Source organism: Rissa tridactyla, chromosome 2 (genome assembly GCF_028500815.1).
Source record: "Rissa tridactyla isolate bRisTri1 chromosome 2, bRisTri1.patW.cur.20221130, whole genome shotgun sequence".
Taxonomy (NCBI): domain Eukaryota; kingdom Metazoa; phylum Chordata; class Aves; order Charadriiformes; family Laridae; genus Rissa; species Rissa tridactyla.
Genome location: NC_071467.1, coordinates 133,891,697 through 133,915,221, shown reverse-complemented (window position 1 = coordinate 133,915,221; position 23,525 = coordinate 133,891,697). Strand labels below are relative to the sequence as shown.

General features: G+C 37.8%; 1 protein-coding gene across 1 annotated transcript in view; it reads left to right on the top strand.

Annotated features, from left to right (window-relative positions):
- Window positions 1–23,525, top strand: part of ITGB8 (integrin subunit beta 8) — a 47,478-nt gene that overhangs the window by 7,286 nt on the left and 16,667 nt on the right. The window contains exons 2-8 of the mRNA XM_054192944.1: window positions 7,082–7,167; window positions 9,874–10,048; window positions 12,913–13,159; window positions 14,701–14,866; window positions 17,599–17,757; window positions 22,683–22,778; window positions 22,871–22,960. Coding sequence (XP_054048919.1) covers window positions 7,082–7,167; window positions 9,874–10,048; window positions 12,913–13,159; window positions 14,701–14,866; window positions 17,599–17,757; window positions 22,683–22,778; window positions 22,871–22,960 — 1,019 coding nt within the window. The remainder of the gene's footprint in view (window positions 1–7,081; window positions 7,168–9,873; window positions 10,049–12,912; window positions 13,160–14,700; window positions 14,867–17,598; window positions 17,758–22,682; window positions 22,779–22,870; window positions 22,961–23,525) is intronic.

The window sequence follows — 23,525 nt, the reverse complement described above, 5'->3', positions numbered from 1 at the left end:
ATCATTTTGTGTTTAGAATTGGAGGACTGGTTCCATTAGGTTTTGAGCTTTGATGATTACGATCTGAAATACAGAGTAGGTTTGTTTCAACTCCCAATGTATGCAGAGAAAAGTAAGTGAATTGAGCTGTTTGCATTGCTATGGACTAAGAACCTGTGGATCAGGCGGTCTATGATGACACTGACACTCTATATGGAAGAAATAGCTCTGAGCTGTTGTCCATCCTCTGCGCTGCTTCTGGGTTTGTGAAGGAAAGCACAGCGGCAAGAAGCAAGAATCTGGAGAAGACTAGATATGTGATAGAAAGGTAGATTAGGGAGGCAACTGGGAGGTTGAGGGCCAGGTTTGAGGAGGTGGAGCTATATGAGATGGTGGGAGATACAGCTTGGACTTGTCTTTTCTTCAAAGCTGAACTTCTTAAGGAGGCCAAAAATAGTCATTTGTGTCTGCTTTATATTCATCATGACCTCATATTTAGGTAAAGACTTTATAATATTCAACAACCATTCTAGGTGTTTGATGTGTTACTTGCTTACTAATACACTAGAAAATAAATTAGCAATGAAATATGGCAGTAGGCATTCCAGGCTTTGCTCGAGCAGCATGACTGTATACAAGCTGGCCAACTCCGAGGGAGATTCTAGCAGCTGGAAATGACTAGAATCTAATGATTCCCATGCCCATGTTCCCTCCTTGGAAACAAGGGAATTAACACAGCTCCGACCATCCTGAAGTTCCCTTTAAATCAAGGGATTTAATAAAAAAAGATTTAAGCTCTCCAGCTCCATATGCTTTGCATTTTTCTTGGTGCAAAGCTGTGCAAACAGGACCATCAAACCTGTGCCATAAAAGCTAATGGCTGTGGGAAATGAGTCTCTTCTAACGATATAATCAGAGTAAATTGTCCTGTATGTTTTTATTTTTGAGAGACAGAATATGTTGGTTTCAGAAACTAAATAGTCTTTGACTTATTGTTTGCAGGCGTAGATTATATCAACAAAATTTAACCATCTCCCGTAAAAGCAGGAAGTTTCATAGAAAGGAGAGGCTGCAAGTAAAGTTGGCCAAGGAACAAAAATTGCGTGTTGTGAAAAATTTCAAGGTTACATTGCTTGTTTTCATTCTGTATTGCAGCTTGGGAACAAAGTCAGTCTGGAGTAGTCAATAGCTCTGTCTCCCACAGTCAAGGTCATGTTTGAGGCTGTGGTTTGAATGTTGTGTTTGTGAGTCCTAACTGCTATACCAGTAGCTATTTTAGGTAGTACCTTTTCCAAAATGCTGCTACATGCATATTTCTGACGAAATTTAAAAATCCTCTAAATTTATATATATACATGAAAATCTTGAGTTTGTATGCATCTGTGTGAGGCTTCTGTTTTCTGAGCTTTCCTCCTGAATGATGTGCAATATTCATATAAGTGATGGAACTTTTCAGAGAGATGAGGCTAAGGAAGACACCTGTAGGCCCAGAAGGGTGTCAAGAGTATCTCCTTGAGGCCTGGGATCTGTATCATTCCCTAATTATGGAAGTGTCCAAAGTGTCCATACGCTGCTTGGGAACTCCATCTCCATGTGCCATTACACACCAGGCATTTGCTGTCCTCCAGCATCAGCTACGACTGTCCTTTTCTGCCAGGGTTTTCCTAGTGCTGTCTTGGTGGAGGTCTCCCCCTTTTCCTCCTTGCCTTTTGCCTTTGCTTTGTTCAGCTGATACCCAGCATCAGTTCTCTTGAGTGTTGTCACTCATAGCTTGCACCACGTGCAAAGAAGGAGGATCTTGGTTATTTTTGCTGCATAGTTTGCAAAGGCACGAAGTCTCACACAATGAAGCAGACTGCTGCATTACTTTGCATTTTGATGGCTTTTTGAATTATTTGTGTAGGTCTCAGTAATGCCCCTCGTTCACAGGGTACTGTGGTCACATGGTAATGCAGATTAATTGGGGAACCCCAAAAATATCAGGGAGGTATTGGCAGAATTAGGAATGGGAGCCCATATCTTCCATCAGGACTCGTTCACTAGTGGTGCTTTTCACTGCTTTTATCCAGATGTGCACATATACTTCTTATTTATGTCTCGTTTATATCTCTTATCTCCTCTGAAACCACATGATAGTTTCTGTCTTCCAGTATATTCCATTTTTCTTTTTAGGAACACTTGATTTTTTATTTATTTATTTTTTAAATAACTAGTACAAAAAGGTCAGGGGTATTTTTTGGTTTGAGGTTTTTCTTGTTTGTTTGCTTGGTTTTTTTAATGGAAGGGTGCTTTTAGCCACTTGCCGTGTTTACAGAAGTATTTTTCCTTTTACACACTTGCCAGGTTTACAGAAGTATTTTTCCAGGGCTCAGGATTTAACAGCGCCAGTCATGTTTTACACCTTTCTTTTATATGTCTTCTTTTTTTAAGAAAACACACGTGTCTCTGACATGCTGAGTTTTAGTCTACTGCTGCTTCTCTTGCTGGTAAACGCTATTTGCAAATCCCTGTGCAGCTTAGCTCCTGTCTGAATAGTGAAACTAAAGTGGGCAACCATTAATAGAGAAGTGAAATCAATTAACAAATCCATGTAATAGAAAAAAGGGAGAGGGAAGAAAAGTTGTCTGGTATTTTTTCTCAAGTAATCTTAGGAATTTATTATAAAGCATAATAGATGTACGGTATTCGAGTTGAAATCTCCATTTCCAGGCAAGGGTGAGTACCTCTTAAAGCTGATTTTGAGGCAGACCTTGTAACCCTCTTAGGAAAACTGGTGGTGACAGAGTGTTTTTAAAGCATGGCCTTGTGCACAAAGGGTAGAGAGAATTATTGCTTGTTTGGAAAAAAAGGGGGGAAAAACCCTAATTCCAGGTTTTAGGATTGGCAGTTAAAGCACAGGCACTCATTTTTTCCTTGTAATCTGAGCAAGTAAGTGTCAGACACAATAATCATGGAAAAAAAATCCCCCTCTGTAGCATTTTTACAATGCTTTTCATTGTATCTGCACATTCAGCCAAAGTGAATTGGGAAGCTGTGTGTTAGCTGGGGCAGTTACTGGCTGTCCCCTCTGCAGGAGTCCCCTTGCTTGGCTCCCCAAGACAGAAAGGTGAAGGTAACTGCAGTGTACTGCATAAAAGCTGCAGCTTCCCTCAGTCGTGATGCCACACACGAGTTACTGAAGGTCACATTATCAGTGGAGAGGGACAGCCTGGCTGATTGCTGCCCTAGAACAAGACTGGATGCAGAATTTAAGGAAAATAAGCTCTGCAGAGGCTAGGTAATTTTGGATCTTCTTGCCTTAACTAGTGTTCAACAGTCTGAGGACCATGATCAGGGAGTGTAAGCTGCTAGTTATATTTTGTCTTTCTCTTTTAAGAAAGCAAATGGTACATCCTCCAAAAACAGCACAAACGTGTACCAACAATGAAGTTGATATAAATCCGAATTCTTGGCTGTACTTGAACAAAGTGCTGTCTGTTTGAAAACCTGTTTAACATCTCTTCTCAAACGTCAGTATGTGTTATTGTTATTCCATCTCTGAGATAAATACCCTGATCGTGATAAAGTTATTTTCATAATAGGGAGGCAGGATATGATTATAACATATATGATATTTGTCTTGCCTTGATCCCTCTTGTTCCTGAGAGTTTAGGCTTGCCACACCTGTGATCACTGTAAATAGCTGCAGTTGTTGGAGCACAGTTGTATTTTGTGGAGGAGGCTAGAAAAGTGCGGTTTAACCTGCTGCACTCACTTTTTATTATATGCATATGCCTGCGCAGTTCCCAGCACAAAATTTGGCCCTTGTTGAAAATACCTTTTGGCATACATCAGTTATAACTAAGCCAGTAGAAACTTGCCCTTAGCTTTGGCTGAACTGTAACTCAGTCTTGTCTGGACTCTGTTTTTGGTGAAGTGGCAGGAAAAATCTCAGTTCTTCTTCGAGCCAACTCATAAAAAAAATTTCTTGCTTTAGCATATGATTTTTAAAAGAAACTGAAAAGTTTATGCTAAATCAGTTACAGTTTTAGAGTAGGCTTGTAAGTAAATATTTGGTGAATGAAAGCATGTCCGTAAATGTTACTGCTTTAAGGGACTATGTACTTGGGACCTACAGTAGTGATGGAGCCAGAATGTGTTTTGGGCATTAATAAACCTTTTTCAAGTTTCTCTTTATTCCAAAAAAATCAACTTTTTGAGCCAGTGGTACCAAGCTTGTCAATTGCCAATCCATGACTTCATGTTGCGAAAATGGAGCTCTTGAGACTGGCGAGTTATCAGCAAAGAGATTTGCATCCAGCAATACTGTGTATCTCATTTGTTAAAGCATTTCATCTGCCATGATCACATTGAAAACCCAAACTGGATTTCAAGATCTTTTCTTCTGCTTTAGCAGTTTATAGAGACAACCTCCTCCCCCTGCCAATGTTTTACCAGACAGGCTGTATTGAGAAACTAAATCAAGCTTCAATAGATTCAATAAGACAACCATACAGAAAAAAAAAAAAAAGAAAAAAAAAGGGACAATTATGTTTTCAGTCAGTTTTCCAATGCATCATAGACACATACTTTTCTTTTTTTAGCAAGTGCATATTACAATAGATGTTAAAGTTTTGTTACATGGTCAATGCCATTTGATTTGGGAAATGTTTGTTATGCAGATAGGATTATATGTTTTAGGAAAGGAGTTTCAGACATTAATGCAGGAAATTAATTAGGCCAATCTCATTATTTAGTTTACTTTAGTTTACTGATTATAGCGACCAGGAATTAATTTGATTTACTACTTATCTGTATAACAAGAAACACAGGTCTCTCATTTCTTTCTGTCAACTATTTATTCTTATCAGAACAGCTCAGTGTCTTACAGTGGATGTTAACTTGATTGGTAACTTCAAAGTTCATGTCATCTCCTCCCTGTTTTGGCCCATGGTGGTCTTTAGCCACTATTATGCTGCAAATCAGCAATTCATATCTTTCCTTGTCCTTTGACAGTTTTACTGAATCCATCACCTTACTCTCTTTTTCTTATAATGCCTTTCATCTCTGCTGTCTTTGGTATCCAGTGGAAGATGGGAGCGATATTTCCGTGCCAAGAACAATTACATTCCTTTTATTTTTTCTCCTTCAACAACTTTTCATCCTGTGTCTTTGCGCTTTACCAATACTGTCTAGAAAGGGTTCTGTGGCAAGTTCTGTAACCCTGCGCGTGTCAGTACCTACCTGGAATCCTCATACTTGGTCTCCTCTCCTGCAGTAACTTTTTCTATGGCCTCCAGGTCTGCTCTTTCAGACTGCAGAACGTAAAGTGCTGTTGCCATCTTCTTATAAATGCAAAGAAGTTTTATTGTTTCAATGCCGAATGAGCTTGCTCTCATTTCACATCCAAGTCAAACTTGCTGTGTTTGTTTTTATAACAAACAAACAAAAACCTTTTGGGATTTTGTCTTGTTCTTTTCTCTCTCCTTAGTGACTCCTCCTTTATTTATCCCTGCCCACCTCTCCCACCGTTTCATCAGTTTTCCCTCTGTTCCTGGGCTGCTTTTCAGCTTATTGTTTCTATTGTATCTGTAAGAGTTTCTCTCCCTTTCGTATACATTTCTTTTCTCACATTCCTGCATGGTAAAAATTGAAAACAGCCATTTATATGAAATAGAATATAGGTCTGACCTTTGAAATTAATGAAATTGCCAATAACCTGTATATTACCAGTATAATTCTGCAGTTGTGTTGTATTAGGCTTTTCTATCTTGTTAATACTGATAATGGTATATCTATTGTTGATACTAATAACTTGCAAGCTGTGATTAGTTCCTTGGATCATCAGTTACTCAAAGTGACCGGTTGAGGACTAGCTATTCACGTGATACGGGATCTCATCTTTGAATTCACAGCTGAAAGCAGTTAAAGACAAAATAGATACTTTAGTACATGTTTTCCTAAGATAGCTTTTCACTGTGAGAAGTTCTCATTACTCTAAAAAGAGAGATGGTTTCGCTATTGCAGATTGGAAAGAAATAATCTGAGAGGCAGTACATGTAGCCAAAACTTTGGATGAAAACCAAACCTTCGAAGTGTTTTGGTATGATGATAGGCGCATTATCACTATGGACAAACTAACAGATGTAGCCTTTCTGGTATACAGTAACTAATTTTATTTTGTTTCCAGTATATTTTATAGTATGCCATGCTGAATATGCCACAAAGCGGTGTTGTTAAACAGCACTACTACTGTGCACTGAAGAGTCATATTGTGCGCCTTCCGCGTAAGTCTCGGCAGGTGGCTTCTGTCTGGTGTAGAGGCACACTGGTCCTCAAGAGACTTGGGCTGAACGTGCTGAAAAGATACGCTAACGCTGACATTCAAGTTGAGCTGACTGAGTCCCCTGAAAAGGCCATCTCTTCTCAATTCCAACTGCCAGAGTTCCATAGCAAAGAGTAGCTATGACCTATAAAACGAAGGTGTGAAAAGGGTATAAAGGACTTTGCTGATAGACCTGTTAGTAGGCACCATTTTTGCAGTTGTTAGAACAGAATGATGTGTCTTCAATCTGTGACACACGTAATGTTGGATACATTTGTATTTGCTTCTGGAAAAACAAAAAGAAGTCTGCCTCTTCTGGGAAACTATTCATTCCAGAAAATGCAGAGGGGGAATATTTATAGAAGGTGAGAAAATATCTTGGGTTCCATGCAGAGTGAATAATGAATAACTCAGTCAAGTGTAAATGACTTAAAAGGAAAATGTCTATGAAAAGATAAGCTACCTGGTAAATTTTTTCTGTTAGGCAGTAAATCAGCAAGGTACATGCCAAAGATAAACTTTCACTTCAAAATTATTCTAAATCAGGATCTTAAAAATTTGGCCTTGAGAATGGAGTTTATTCAATCTGTACATATAGTTCTAAACTGCAGATAAAAAAAATGCTGCGAGTATTCCCTCACCGGGCTGCCTTTGTTCTGTTTTACTTCTGTTTGGATACGTTGTCATCACTTTTAATCTGGTGAAGTAATTTTTGAAATCTTGGTTTAAAATTAGGTATTTTACAATTCCCACATATCATCATAAATCACAAATGTTTGGTTTTATATTTCATTGCAGCGGAAAACAGATGTGCCACTTCAAATGCCGGAACATGCACAAAGTGTCTTGCTTTGGGTCCAGAGTGTGGATGGTGTGCTCAAGAGGTATGGCATTTTGCTTATTTACTTGTGACTGTATATTTTAGCTGCTTCTGATCTTTATAAAGATAAAAGACTTCTAAACTGTGAAAATTATAGTGAGAAATGGCAAGAAAGTCTTTAAATGACCTCTGGAGACAGAACCTGAGAAATCATGTGAAATATATTTTGTTTCCAAAGGAGAAAATACAACCTTTTATTTGGAAAATTGCAGTAATTTTAAATAAAGTGAGAACTTTTTAATGCGTTCCATCTGCTTTGTAGACAGCTTTGGCAGACTTATAGTAACTTTGAGAGTTCAACAGTTTTTGGCTTCAAAAGCAAAATTACTTATCAGTAATTTATAATAAGTCCTCATTATATATCAGAACATGTCTATACGTATATGCCTATTGCATTTAGCAATTTTACTAACAGTGGAGTTAACTTTGACTTCACCATATATTATGACCCTGTCACAAATGGAAAAAATGATACTTTTCTTATTTTGACACTTGAAACTATTAGTTCTGAGACTTACACAGAAGATAGATCTTAGGTAGCAAGAATTATTCTGAAATTGTTATTGCTTTGCGAACTGTAGGAGTACAGGAATTTCTGGGGTTGTTTGACAGAAAAAAAACAGTTAATTACATGATTCGAGTAAGGCTGGACCATTTTGAGTGCTTCAGAGGAGCAAGGTTTTTAAGAATATCACTGGCAATTACAAACTCATACGCTCTTGAAGGTCACATGCAAATTACCTGTAGTAGCTCTCATTAGCAGAGAAGGTAGATAAATTCCTAGGGTGTGCCTGGAAGAGATAAGGAGTGTAAGGCACCTGAGTAACTTTATCCAAGATACTGTGTCTTGGAATGATTAACTTAGTCTGAAACAAATATAAGGAAAAGTAATGCAGTAGAGACATGGAGGGCTTGTTTTCCAAGAGGAGCCTTAGAGCACGTGTAGATGGCACAATGGATTGCAATGTGGAGTGGTCCATTATTGTGGCCTGATGTCCTATCTTACAAAGAGAACAATTTTTTCCTGCTACGTCTGTATTTATCATGGAACAGCCCTTCTTAGCTTTCCAGTGCCATGGAGCTGCAGTAGGTCTCCTTCTAACTAGGCGCTCAGATTTGACCAGGTTTCACTTCTGCCCTTCTTCGCATGCTTCACTTCTGATGTCTATCCTGAGAGTTGTTCATGGAAGCCAGGGGTTTGTCAAACCCTCCTAGACCGTGCTTTGATAGCCAGTTCACCTATGCACCCGTCCATGGTTGTAGAATGCAAACCTGTATTAATGCAGGTAGAAATTTTCCAGAGTAAAGTTACAGGAGCGGTTTTCAGCTTGGCATGCCTGCTTTGCTAAACAATGTTTTTAATGAGAAAATCATCCCAACACTTGAGATGCTTTGACGTCGTACCCACAGGCAGCAAATGCAGAAAATGCTACGTATCTATCAGTCATTAGTGTTAGCAATGAGAGTAGTGAAGTTCTTTATACATTTAAAAATCTACCTTTTCGAAATGTATATGCATCAAAAAGGCTATATAAATTGCAGTAACCTAAAAAAGTTGTCTCTGCTGTCTACATTAAAGAAGGTTATGGAAAAAATATATCAGAGATAGACTACAAAAATGAGTTGGAACTTGGAAAGCAAGGTACATGACTGTTGAATCTCATTCTTCAGGGGCTTTCTCTGGTCTTTTCAGGGTCTTGATGACTATTCTCTAATACACAGTTGGCTGTATGCACTTTATGATTGTTTATTTTCCCCATCTGCCTCTGAAATATCAAAGACTGTCCATTGTTTGGTCTCCAGCTGTGGCTGGGATGGACCAATGCTTTGAAAGAGTACAAAGGATCTTGTCTTTTTTTTTTCCTTGCATGATCGGGATCATGTTAATCATCAGATTTGTGGTCAGGAAGGAATTTTGCATTGGATCATGTTGGCACAATTTTGGCAGCTTTGCCCTTTCACTGCAACAAAGGATGTGCCGCTTCTGAGATCATCCAGCTACTAATCACTTTTCTGTTGTTAAAGGGGCTTTTTTATGTTGGTGGCATCTTAAACTGTCCAGTCTTGTACTACATAGTTTCCTCTTTCTGGGGATTGAAATTATATTGGATCTGGTCTAGGGTATGGAGTAAATCTTAAATATCTGTGATAGACAAATTCAGGTTAGATAAATCTAAAGCTGACTTCTGCTGCTTTAAATACTAGCTTTAAATTCTTTAAATTCTGTACTTTTTCTTTTTATTAAAGCAGCTTTAAATTCTGCTTTAAATACTAGCCTGAGTAACGTTAGTAGTGGATTTCTCTGAAAACTAACCTGTTTTGATGTCATGTGAGTGACACTTTCGTGGTATAACTAACTCATAGCATAGCACAGAACTTTTTTTAGTGACATAGTGACAGTACATGGTTTCCTTTTTCTCCAAAGTCAGCTTGTTCAGATTGTGCAAGATCCTCTTTCTCATACAAAAGTTTTGTCCTTTGTAGAAAAAAGTCATTGTGGCTCTTAGGTTTACGTTCTAATGTAAATATTTGTCATTGCACTTATTAAAAACATATGGCTTCCATGAACTCATTCTACAATTTATGCAATTAAAGTAGCATAGTTTATTGTTTCAAAGTCTATTATTTTGTTTTTCTCTTTCCTTTGAAGATATTACAGTTGTTTTTTTCAGCTCAGATTGTTTTGTACTTTTTGTCTCTTATAAAACAGGATTTCATGGCCGATGCAACACAGAAAGGACGCTGTGACACTGTTTTCAACTTAATGAAAAGAGGCTGTCAATCAGATTTTGTGGAAAATCCCACAGTTCATGTTAAAATACCCAGTGACCATGAAACAAATACACAAGTGACACCAGGAAAAGTTTCAGTCCAGCTGCGTCCAGGTTGGGTTGTCTCTAACACATTGATATTATAGTCAATTTAAACTAAATAAAGTACTACTCAGTACAGATATTTTGTGAAGAAGCCGCTGGAATAATTATTTTAAAGAATGGTGCTATAACTTTATATCATAGGACTATGATGATTCAAGTACGGTCTTCAGCAAGAAGTGTTTCTGTCAAACACAGCTGAAGGTCAGAATAATGCAAGTAGTAAATGGAAAAGAAAAAATGCAAGTAGTTAGTCTTTTCTGTTTTCTGTTGTGGTTTCTTTGTTCTTTTCTTTAGCCACTTACATAAATAGTTTTCCCTTACATGCATATAAACTGTATTCCTTACTGAACGTAAATCGGGCTAGAATTCCTAAATTCATGATTTGATAAGCTTCTTAATTATTTGGTTACTTTTAAGTGCATTGACTAGACAAGTATGAAGACATCAAAGCCAATATATAAGAAAGGACTGGATTCCTAAAGGACACTTAGGTATATTCACTGCCTAACATTTCATTTATAAAATGTGAGACACTTGGCCCTGATAAAATCTGCAAGTCCTTTTATGGATCTGAGATTTTCTAGTACATCTCTATTTGCCCTCAACTGAACTCGAGTTAAATCAATGTATGTTCTCTGTCTCTAAAATAGCTGTAGCTAACAGCAGAAGTGGAAGGTGATACAAAGGGGTGCGGGGTATGTTTCCTATCATAAAATTTAACTTATTTCTTTCTTTTGCAAACTATAGTTGGAGAAAGAAATATGTCATTTAAGAGGGATCAGTCTTTGGTAGAAAAACTTAAAGTGAATAGGAAAAGTATCTTGCTGATCTTCACTGTATAAAAGAGAATTTTCTGTCAATTATAGGGGAAAAAGGAAGGATCTGCATGGGTGTAAAACACAAAGGAACTCTGGTTTTCAGTCTTTATAATAATAAAACTGAGAAAGCAACATCAGCACTTCTTCTCCTTTCCTCACTCTCTTTCCAAATAAATGACAGATACTCTGCTTTGCACTGAGAAATGGTCTCAGGAGCTGAGGTAGCTCTAGAAGTGGTTGTAATCACATTTACTTCCAAAGGCATACTGGATTCACAGAAAAAACTTAATTTTCTAAATTTTGGTTTAATTAACCTTTTTGCCAGCAAATAGTGAAATTAAATTTGGGGTTCCGTATGCTTTGTGGAAGTTCTTGCATCAGGGAGGCAGAAGAATGAAATTCTGAGGGCTCCAGAATAATAACTTTTGATATATAGGCATCCTGCCCTTATTTTATTCCCCAGGGAAATAAACAGATATACAGCTATAGTTGTGCCTCAAAACAGAAATTTGATACAGTATAATCATGCAGACAAAGATGTTTTTTGTTTTGATACTGGTTTTTTTTGTCATTGTTTACATATACCCAACTGTCAGGATTTACATGGGAAAAAATAAAAGCTGCACTCAGCAGCTTGCCATATGCAAACTGGAAACCTGCAAGGGTCATTTACAAAAAGTCATTCAATTTACACTGGCAAACAGGAAACACATAAATTACAGCACACTGAAATTCTGGTTTTTTTGTGCAAGACCTGATACAGACAAATCCTGACATTTTCAGGTGGATTACGTTCAAAGGCCACTGGAAGAAAGTACTTCGCATGTTTAACTTTTCTGGGTCAGATCTTTGTTATGTGTACCTTAATTATGCTATCTAGCAATGTCATATGCATCAGTAAATGTCATTAACAGATAAGTCACATTTCAGGTGGGGTTTCTTTAGGGAATCTATTTTTGTATGTGTTTGGATAGCTTTTATTGAAAACCTGCATAATTCTTCTATAATGTCTCCCTTCCTCCTGTCCTTTGCTGTATTGCATAATACTGAATTACATTCTGCCCTCATCATGGAAAGATCTTCCTCCCTCATTTCTTCTGTGAGCTCACACTTTGAGTGACGTAGAATAAAGAACAATTTGAAGTCATGCATTACTGTACCTATGCTGCCCATACTCCAGTCACTTCACTCTTTTTGCTGGCTTTGCAGAGTATTTGGCAAGCAAAAATGTAGGGACTATTTTTAGTGGCTGCCAAAGCATTAACATTTTTATTACATATGAGAACGTGATGGGGTTCTGTAGGAGAGACAGACATTCATCATCCTGAAATAAAAGATGAGTTCTGTTTTGTATACACCAAAAGATGGATTTTTTTAATATTAAAACCTGGGTTTTTTTTTAATATTTTGATCCTACTGAGTTTTTTCATCGAATCTTTGGAAATAGATTGGTATAAACTTGAAGCATAATTTACATGAGTTTTTCAGGCTGTGCTGTCTGTATGGTACACATGAAGTTTTAGACTCATATGACAAACTGTTTGCAGGATACACTATGCCGTTAATTTCAGAGTGTGCAGGTAGTTAGAAGAGACCTTAAAATTAAAAAATTGCTGAACAGAAAATTGATTCTGTTTTACCTTAAACCAGGACACACTTACATACTTAGAAGTGTCAACCTTGAAGTGACTGACCACAATTTGTATGCAGATCTGTGTCCTTAGTGAGTCATAACTGCTTTTGGTGTAGTGCCAAAGGGATTGCATAACCAGGAATTTAAAAGAAAATGGGGAGAAGGAAGAATTTTACAATAAATTGCACAGTGCTCTTGCAAGAAAAAAAAAAAACACAACAAGATGTTTTATAAAGAGACCCTTTATAGCTTATTTTTGAACGATGCTTCAAGGTTTCATTTACTCTCAGGAGGTTTTCTTGTTTGTTTTTCTGTTTGCTGACACAAACAACTTTGTGCTGAGGTTGCTACAAAGATAAACATATTTTTAAGAGTGTCCATTCAAAAATAGTAAATAAACTGATTTGTTTCCTTTGAATCAGGAAGTGAAGCAAACTTTATGTTAAAAGTTCGTCCTCTAGAGAAATACCCTGTGGATCTTTATTATTTAGTTGATGTCTCAGCCTCTATGCACAACAATATAGAAAAACTAAACTCCGTTGGATTTGCTTTATCTAAAAAGATGGAGAATATTTCTCTTGATTTTCGACTTGGATTTGGATCCTATGTGGATAAAACTGTGTCACCCTATATCAGCATTCATCCAGGTAGAATCCATAACCAATGCAGGTACGTAGTCTTTGCATATCTACTCTACCACTGAAAAATTATTTAATTACACAAATATGCATTATGAATGTTTATTTTTAAACCTCTTCAGAACCTGTCTTTGTTTCATTATAACTTGATTCGCCAACAAGTTCCTAAGAAAATGCTGACAATTATTATACAATGATTACTTATGAAATGTCTGGGGAGTGACTTCAGAAAAAATGTGCTGTGTTTTCTTTAGCAAAACAAGCCAAACAACATGCTGCTTTTGCATATTTGACTATGTTCTGCACTCAATTTTATAGCGAACTGTTGTGTTCTTAGTTATTTTGGATATATGTTGCCTAGATTCATCACAAATCTTTGTACTTTCTGACCTAGGCCTTCTCTTCTGGTGTCTGGTTGTGTATTCATTAACTCTTTTCTTAAAACTATTTTTGTTGATGTGATGCAGTTTCTTTCAGCTCATTTAATGTACAAAAGCGATCCTCTGATCTAATTCCACAGTTGTAATACGAAGGAACTCCCATTTTAAATAAGAAAGGTGTTCTGGCTTGCATTTCCTTTTTCATACCATGTCTTTTATACCTTGCGTTCAACACTTACTTAAAGTGAGGGATCACTTCCAAAACCCTCCGGAGAACGATTATTCACAATAAATTCCGATCTGTATAAACCATAATACTTGGAAAAGTGAAGATTATCTGTTCATACCTTCTTGCTTGTTGTTATCTTTCCTGGAAATACATGATCCAAAGTTCTATGAAGTCCATAAGCATCTTTTTTTGATTTCAGCGGTTTTTGAATTGGGCACTAGTAGGGGAATTTATTAGATAGATATAAATGTTTATGTATACAGCAATCATCTAAACTGTCTATATAGCGAGTGGAGATTAATTAGCACTTCTAGGACACTATTCTTTTTGCCTAAAAGTAGACATCTGGAGAGGTATTAATCCTTACAGTGCCAGTTTCTCTTCATTGACTGCCAGCTGAGTTGGGGGCGGGCAGGTTGTAGTCTGGATGCCTACACTGTATGCAACAGAAGTGAGCTGAAACCTGCTCGGCATCTCTGAATCAGGGGAGCACTTCAGCTTCTGCCATAAATGGGTCGCAGAGCAACGACTTGTATAAGTGCTGTGGCATTAGCTTACTTATATCAAACTTCATGCTTTCTCCCTTATGCATGATTTCAAAAAGTATCATTTAGAACTAAGATGTTACTGAAAATGGAGTTTCCCGTCCTTTTAATCACCTGTCACTAATCTCAACATTAATTTCATGTACATTTACTTACTGCTAGTAGGTGTACGAAGTTAGATTTTATTTTAGTTTTGATCCAGTAGCCTGTGTATCGAGCTGTTAAAGAATCTTAATGTTGCAGTGCGATAACCCCTTCTCAGGATAATGAAAAGCAAAGCTGTACCGCTCGTAGACGTTCCAAAAGGGATCATATACTCTCAGAATTTTATGGGTTAATAGGGATGTGGTATTTACATCTCCTTCAAATGGAAAATATGGGATGTCTTAGATTTCTGTTTTGTTTTGTTTTTGTACAGTGATTATAATTTAGATTGTATGCCTCCTCACGGTTATATTCACGTGCTATCCCTGACTGACAATATAGCAGAATTCAAAAATGCAGTGAATAAACAAAAAATTTCTGGGAATATTGATACACCTGAAGGGGGTTTTGATGCAATGCTCCAAGCAGCTGTGTGCCAGGTAAGGAGCTTATTAACAAAACACTAAATAGAAGTTCAGACATGGATATATATGTATAGGTACAACGGCACTCAGTGTTACTGAATTCAAAATGTCAGTTCTAGGACTGATAATAGTAAGATTTCTTCCTCCTTTTGCATTATTTCCCCCTTAGCTATACATATCTGTTTCCCGTTGAAACTGAAAAAGATCATAAGGATATATTTTTCAGTATTGGTTAATGATGTCCTTCAAATTCTGGCTGTGACCAGCCTAACCAACATAGCATGGACGATGAAAGCAACTGCTTCTTGCTTGAAACAACACATGTATTAATTTCGGTCGATTTCAAAAAAAGTTTCAAAATATTAAAGCCCTCTTTGTGTTCCTAAGTGAAGACGCCATTTGACATTTCTTCTACTTAAGAATGTATTTGACAATTGAAGGTTGAGTTACATTTCTGCTTGTGTAGATAAAGAAAACAAACGCACTCCAATGTTATCTTGGCTTTTAAAGAATCTATATCAAAAACAATACAAATGAATTAAAAAATAACTTTTTTATATCAATAAAATTTCATCAGCATCTCTCCCATGCAGAAGAGGATGGAAAAGATCTCCATCAGTGATTCCCAAGCTATAGGCATATTTAATAATAAGAATTTGTTTCTTCTGAAGGGCTATTTTGCATGTTTTTCTTCTATGCATAGTACTGCAATAGAAAATTTGAAAGTTGGCTGATTCATGGGTTTGCTAACGCTCTACAAGATACTCTTTCTGGTCCTCTTAAAGAAAGTATTGTAACTCCTGTCCAAATCACATCTCTGTTCCACATCACATGTGTTTCTCATCTCTTGGGATGATGTCAGGGCAATTCTTTTATCTTGTCCATCTTCATATTCTTTTGTTTTTGAGCAGTAGAATAAGTCAAGGACAAAAAGTAATCCAAACTATGCTAAAAATTAATAGTTTGGACCAATTTTATTTTCAAATTTTGATGAGCTGTAAAACAGGTGAATAAAAGCCACTCTTCATAGACACCGTGATCACAGCTGTTATAAAAAAATTATTCTGGAGCTTTGGAAAAATTCTTTAAAATTCGGTGTTTGTCATTGGACACATTCCACACTTAAGACATGTGAACTGTAGAATAATATATGCTTCCGAAAACAATAGAATGGAAACATTCATGAGAACGAGGAGGCTTTCCTGCTAATCGAATTGTGAACCAAAATGGATGAGAACAATGTGCAATTCATAACAACCATCATGAACTCTGATTTACATTAATGTTCACTCATTTTGCCTACAACAGAACTTTATAACGTGCTGCATCTTGCTTTAACCAATACATCCCTGTTGCAAGCAGTAGCAGGTTAGGGCATGAAGCACTTTAAAATTTTGGTTGCTGTGACGTATGTAGGTAGGAGTCTTGAGGCGACAAAGTGAAATGATGGAGTCTTAGGAGCAAGAAGTTTCTACGGTGCTGGAGGAGAATTTGGGACTATTAAGATAAAACCTGTTTATAAATAAAACTTAAAATACCCCTTCTTTAGGGGAATGCTGTCTAGGATTGTCTGAGAGAGGCTGATGCCTAACGTGTAAGCTGGAAAAGAGACCACACCTCTCTGTATTTATTATCCCTACTGTTATGGGATACTTAATCCCCATTCAGAGCTAGCAGGGAATGAACCTGAGAAGGGAGGTAAATCGCTCTCTGCAAGGCGAAGAAAGGAAGATAGACAGTAAGCCACAAAGCCTGGCTGAGTACATGGACTGTATTGCAGGTACACATTTCACGTGAGATGAAAGATACCTGGTAGTGTTAAGGGCAATTAGGTAGAGATGAGACAGCGTTGTAGAAAGGGAAGCAAGGAAAGGGAAAAAAGGCATAAAAAATGAATTAATGAAGAAGAAGATGTAATAATTGGGAGGGGAAATAAGGAAAAAGATTATGAGGCAATTCATGCGTGCCTCTAAAGTTTGATTTAAAGCAGCCGTTTATTCCTTGCAGGGAAATAAATGTTATGGAAATATAAATTGGCACCTAACCCAATTTAGATATAAGTTTGCCCTGCTACCTCCTTGGCATCACTGAATTCCTAAAACACATTTAATTCACCCTTGCGGATGCCACTTTGCTATTAATCCCTTAAAATGGTGGATAGATGTAGTATTTTGCTGCATAATAAGGAATTTCTCAACTTGCAAGTGCATGAAGACACTCAAATTTTAGTGTATTGATTTGTTGATCATATGCCAATGTCCTTTCTGGAAAGCTGTGTAGGAAAAAGAAATTATGGAATTATGAGAATATAAGGTGAATAAATAAAAAGTAAAAATAGAAGAGGGCACCAAATACCAATACAAATGAATGCATATTTATCAGTTGTAGTGCTTTTTGGATCCCAAAGAATTTTACAAATGCTATGCGTTTGCATACACACACGACATGGCAGCTGTTACCCAAGCCCACTATATAATGCATAACTTGTGTATATTTTGAGAGATCTTCCTCTAAAAAACAAAGTGGTAACTGGATCTCTAACTCGCAGTGGTAGTTTTCAGACGTAGTACATGATATATTATTTCCACACAAAATGCTTTAAATAGGCTGCTTTAAACTCAGTGCTGCTAAGCAGTGTAATATCTGAAAGTAGACTTTCACATTAATTTTTCATTTTGTTATTTATTATTTTAGAAAATAGGTAGTTCCTGCTTTCTTATGCTTAATTTTGGTTGGTTTTTTTTTAGAGCCATATTGGATGGCGTAAAGAAGCGAAGCGACTGCTTCTCGTGATGACAGATCAAACTTCCCACCTGGCCCTTGATAGTAAATTAGCGGGGATCGTAATTCCCCATGATGGAAACTGTCATTTGAAAGATAATGTGTACGTCAAAGCTACGAGTATGGTAAGGTATATGTCATAGATTCTGTGTTCAGAGAAGCAGTGTAAAACTGTGTAAAGGAGGTTTTTAGGTTGCTGCCAAAGCGTTGCTTTTATTTCAGTTATTAGAATAGTATTTTTCCAGGTAGGCAAGTCGTGAAATGAAGAATTAATCACCTGGAAATGCTGACATTCTTTTTGTCTGGGATAAAGTATTTTGGAGTCTGGGACAACAATGCACAGCAGAGGAGGATGTGTTGCTGAGTTTGATGTGTTTTTTTATTACCACCTCATACAAATCACACACATTCTGTATAAAATATAAGTAGGAAGTGTCTAGCATGGTATTTTGCACACGAAGAAGCTGGTAATACGTAAGAATTGCACAATCCTGTTTATAAGGCAAAGGTAGTGGTCATGGTTTATGGTCAGAAGATGGAGAGATGCATTGATTGATTGAGAAGGCTTGGTAAAACAGAAGACGTACAACAGCAATGAGCTGATTCAACCATGACGGACTAGAAAATATTCTTGTGCCACAAAGCTTTGCTGTGGTAACGGAGCATGAAATACATTTGAATCTCACAGTATAAAGCCAGTGTGTGGTAATACATACCTGTGCAAAAAGTTGCATCAAATCCGCTGTAGCAAAATAATACCCCTTCAGCTGACATTCTTAGCTTTCCAAGTAATTTCTTCAAGAATATATAAAGTAGTCATGAGTGACTGAAGAAAGGAATTTTTTTGCTAAGATTTGTAATTTTTAATTGCTTTGGCTATTTCCTTAAATAAATATGAATCATTTCTTTAAGAAACATGAATCACTGCTTAATTGCCCTGTATTCACCAGAAAACAGAAATATGAACTGTGGTATCATTAGAGCATATTACAGTTTTAGCGCTAGCTGCAATTAGTTAAAGTATATAGCCTGTGTTCAAGCCAGCAATGTGCTGGTGAAGTCAGTGAGGGCTACGTGTAAGTCAGGCTAGACCTGAATTCAATCCCAGCAACTGGTATTTACGAGGATGGTGGGCCAGCAGAAAGTGGCTGCCGTATGATGTGTGATCATGAAATACAGGAGGTTTCTGGGAATCAGTGGGTGTTCGGGACCTTGTAGAGCAGAGGAGGGAGCTGAGCATGTGCTAACAGGAAGGTTGTTTGGATTTCCGATTATCTGATGTTCTTGCATTCATATACTCCCTCTGTCACCTCGGATATTCCCTCACAGATGTCAGGATTATTTATTTCTCTCTAGCCAGTCTGTTCAGTTTCAGTATTTCTACAGTGTCCCCGGGATAAAAACAACCCCTTCCTTTTCTACTTAAAGCAAACAATCCTGAAACTTTCCTTTCCCAAAGCAGAGCGTACTTACAGACTATGGTGTCCCTATCTCTGTTTTTCTTTCTTTCTCCTCCCCTGCCAGTTTCAGTGCTATAAATGAGAGGAATTTTGCTCTGCTTATTAACAATTGATGAAGGTAAAAATCTTATTCTGGTGTGCAGGATTCCTATTCCTTTGGTAATAAAGATACTGTCTTTTTCAGAAAAAAAAAAAAATTAATCTCTAAGGAACTATGACAGATTGATGGTTGACTGAAGAAAGTGTTTTCTGGATTCTGGGCTGAAAGATGATGATTTTACTGTCCCATATAGAATAAGAAATCTCCCAGATTATTGCAATTGATGCCTTTTCTGAAATAAGGTGGTCTTTTTAGCCACCCAAATGAAATGACCTTGAAAGATGCTTAGATCTGTGGTGGCACATTTTGGTTGGCCCCTGTGTTTTCTAGCCCATATCTTTTTCAACCACGGGCTAATTCTTGCATGCCCATGTGTAATAGTGGGCATGCACTTAGTCATAGAAAAGGGGTAGAACGGAAATCTTTCCCAGCATTGGATATTTTCTGGAGTAGATTTGACATGATAACACAATAGTGTCTGTAAGGGTAGGTGTACTGGTTTCCTGCTTTTTTTTCTTCTCAGTGGTATATAGCCTGTGATTATTTTTGTCATAGAGATCCATAAGGAAACTTCAAATGAACAAGTAAAATGGGGGGGGGGGGGAAGGCTATTTGATATTTAAATGAAATGTCAAGAAAATGTCAGCTTTTTAAAAATTATATCATCTGAAACATATTTTTGCTTTTTTTTTTCCTTATCAATGCGATTTTGTTGTGCTGTGCTAAATTGAAGAGCTGTCTGTAATCACATTGTTTTCCTACTTTGATTCTTAGCTTCTGGTAGTCTTGGGAAGATTGCATTTTGGCATATATTTATTTCCTCCTTGTGCCAGTTAAGAGGACTTTGCTTTATTTATTGGCAGAAGCTTAACCTTTAGATCAGGAGTCTTTCCAGTTAGTCACTTTTCTGCCTGTTTCTTTCTAACTTTTGCTAAGCAGTCACACAGAGGCCAGCAAAAAAGCATAAGGCAGGAAAGAAATCTAGTCCATTTTAATTAGATCTGTGCTTGGTTAACTCCCTTTCTGAAATACTTACCATCTGTATTAGTTATCTTCTCAGCTTAACACAGTAGGTTAAAATAATAAAATGAATGATGTAATTGGAACCAGAAAGATGATCTAAAATGAAAGTACATTCGCCTGAGCAGTAGTGGGAAGAGATAGATAAGATAAAAAACCATAAAGTACAGCAAGGTTTTTACAGCAAGCAAAATGAGGCTCCATGAGTGACCAGCCGTTCCTTATGTCACCTCTTTACATGCTTAAAATGAAAAAGATAGTGTGAGTCTATGGACGCTTTTTTTTAAAAAAAGTCTCTTCTAATAAAAACAATTTCTTTATTTCTAATCTGAAGTGAGACTTTAATGTACTACTAACTCAGCTGGACACTAGTGAGTTTGAGCTGGCAAGTATACTTGTAAGCAGACTTGGTAGTTGGGGATCTAGTCCCTGCAGCCCTTGCACATCATCTTGCATGTCATCTCTTGACTTCAGTAAGCTCCATCTGAATAAGTTTTTGTTTCACGAGGGCTTGGAAACCCATTTCTGATACCACTGATCCCAGAGTTTTGCCCTTAGTTGCAGAGATGCTGAAGGGCCACTTTGCTGGAATTCAGACAAGTCATGTGTTAAGCAGAAGACTTGACCACCACCTCGTGATGTCTCAACACTACCCCCATCTTTCACACATTTATAGTGCAGGAGGTATTTACAGAATGTCTGGCTTCACTCGCCTGTGTCCTGGGACCACTTAGTGTGTCTGTTTTCTGCCAGCCAGTTGCCTGTGGCCTGTAGGGCTGTGCAGCACAATGGAGGCCCCACCACTGTGGTCTGTGGTCATAGAGAAGGCAGGAGGCTGTAGTACTGTGTTGCAGGCTACTGAGAATGGCAACAAAGCCACTGCTGCTGCACTTCACCCACAACTGCTGTGTAGTGGGATGCATGCTTACTGGACCCTTGCATGTGGCACACTCCCCAGCTGCAGCTGTAAGAAGGTCCGTTTATTGCTGCCTTTCATCACTTATCTTAAGGAATATAATCTCTTATCAAAGGGTAGAAAAGATGAGAGAGGCCTGGACCCTGGCTAAGATCAAACCACAGCAAGAAACTCCTTTGTTCTTTCTATATGAGGCGCTTTATAATGGTGCGATATGATGGAAAATGGATTTTGCCCCCTTGCATAACTTTGTCTCAGCTGTCTTGGCATTCAGATTGCTGTTAGGAGAGCAGTTGACTTGCAGGTTGCCTTGAGTAACAAGTGGCACTCTGCGGAGAAATGAATTGTGCCAGGAAACAGAGTGTGTTAGTGCAAAAGAGAGACAATATGGGGCAGATGGTAAAAAAGATCAGGAAGAGAAAGACAGCAGAAGTATAAGGGGGAAAGACGTTGAAGGACCTGACGTAAATGGAGGTGTCCAGATGAAATCTCTGTAAGGGGAAACACAGGTCAAAGCCCTAGTCGCTTCTCTATGTTTATTCATCAAATTAAAGTGTTGAATTTGCTTCTTGAGAAGTATTCACAGATGTATGGTAAATAAGCAGTGCCTTTCAGATACAGTTGGTTTTAGAGTATTGGAGCTGGAGGGATTTCACATAGCCCAGGTGTACAAAGCCCTCTGGGACAACACAGACACCCTTGTACTTCCCCAGATCTTCGATGAAGGGATAGCAACACACCTCTTGTTCTCAAATCCATGTCAGATCTCTCAATGAGAAGTGTAGAAGGGCAGGTCACTGGCAGAGGACATGCTGTCATAGGTACTTCACCAAATAGAGCAATGTCATTACTGGGGAGAGAAGTGAAACTTCTTCAAGCACAAGCATGGTTAAAAAAATGTAGCAGGTCATCGCGGTGCAGGCTGGAAGCATCACTTCTAAGGCAGGTCTTGGACATACAAAGGAGAAAGCTGTCAGCCATAAGTAAGATTTGTAGAGAATACTGACATTGCTAGAATCTGACCCAGTGGTGGCATTTAGCTGATGTGTCTGATCCCTGGTGCCAAAATACACATTTCTGAGAAAGAAAACCTTTAATTACTCACCTTGCTGTTCCCAAAAGCACACCTTATCTTGGTGTCCTCATGTTGTACTTTCTGACTTTTGCACAAGAACCCACTTGTCATTTTCAGGAATCTTGTTATTCTTCTAGATGGACCGTGGACAACATCATATCCATATTTCTTAAGCATTTCTTAAGCAGACTCAAACAAACTAAATCGTACTGTATGAGTTAGGCCTCCCACCGTGTAGCACCCCTGCATAGTTGGCAACAGATAAGCCTGTCACAGTCTGGCTGATGCCCTGATGACTTTTTTTTCATAATCTGTTTATTTGGTTGGTCCCACTTCCCTTTGGATGTAGGCCTAGCATTGCTCTGTGCATTTAGAAATAAGGATTGGGGTGGTTTTGAAATCCTGTATTGCATCATGTGTGAAATACAAGGTTTTTCCCTGCTAATTTGCAGTCTTCTCTTTTGTGTTGTATTTTGCAGGAGCATCCGTCTCTTGGGCAGCTCTCTGAAAAACTGATTGACAATAACATCAATGTTATTTTTGCAGTTCAAGGAAGCCAGTTCCATTGGTATAAAGTAGGTTAGAAACCTGATTTCTTTTTCCAATTTTGAAAGCACAATATTTATATTAAAAATTAAAACTGCATAAATGATTGTATTTTTTGTAGGATCTGTTACCTCTATTGCCTGGTACTGTTGCAAGACAGATAGAATCACAAGCAGCAAATCTCAATGATTTGGTGGTAGAAGCCTATCAGGTATGATGACAGTGACAATGTTGTATGCCATATTTGTAGGGGTATTTTTCACCTTTCATAACCTCAATTTAGAATTTCCAGGATCTTGGCTTCTATCTGAAGTCCATGAGGATAAGTTCCCTACTTTTCTGAATGTCCAGGTTGCTGGGTGACACTATCCCACAATAGTTCTCAAATTCCCAGGCTGTTGGTGTCTCAAAGGCAAGAGCTAGCACTTGTTCCTTTCTGAGGACGCTTCTAAATATGCTGTTTGATTCTCTGCACCTGTTGCTATGTAACTTCAAAAGAAATGTCTGACTTATTTGAATTTTGGCATCTCAGATCTTTAGTTACAGACCAGACACCATTGTCTAGGCACCATATAAATTCCGAGCAAAAAGATAGTGCAGTATCTAGAGGGTTTTACAGCGTAATTCTTAGAAAATGGACAACAAGTGGGAATTTAGAAGGAGGTAGTTTTACAACATTGGGTATAGTGGGAAGCGGGATTTACACTGCACAAAGCAGTGTAATGACTCAGGGTTTTGAGGCATGGCAGTGAGGAAGAGTTTTGATAGAGATTTGT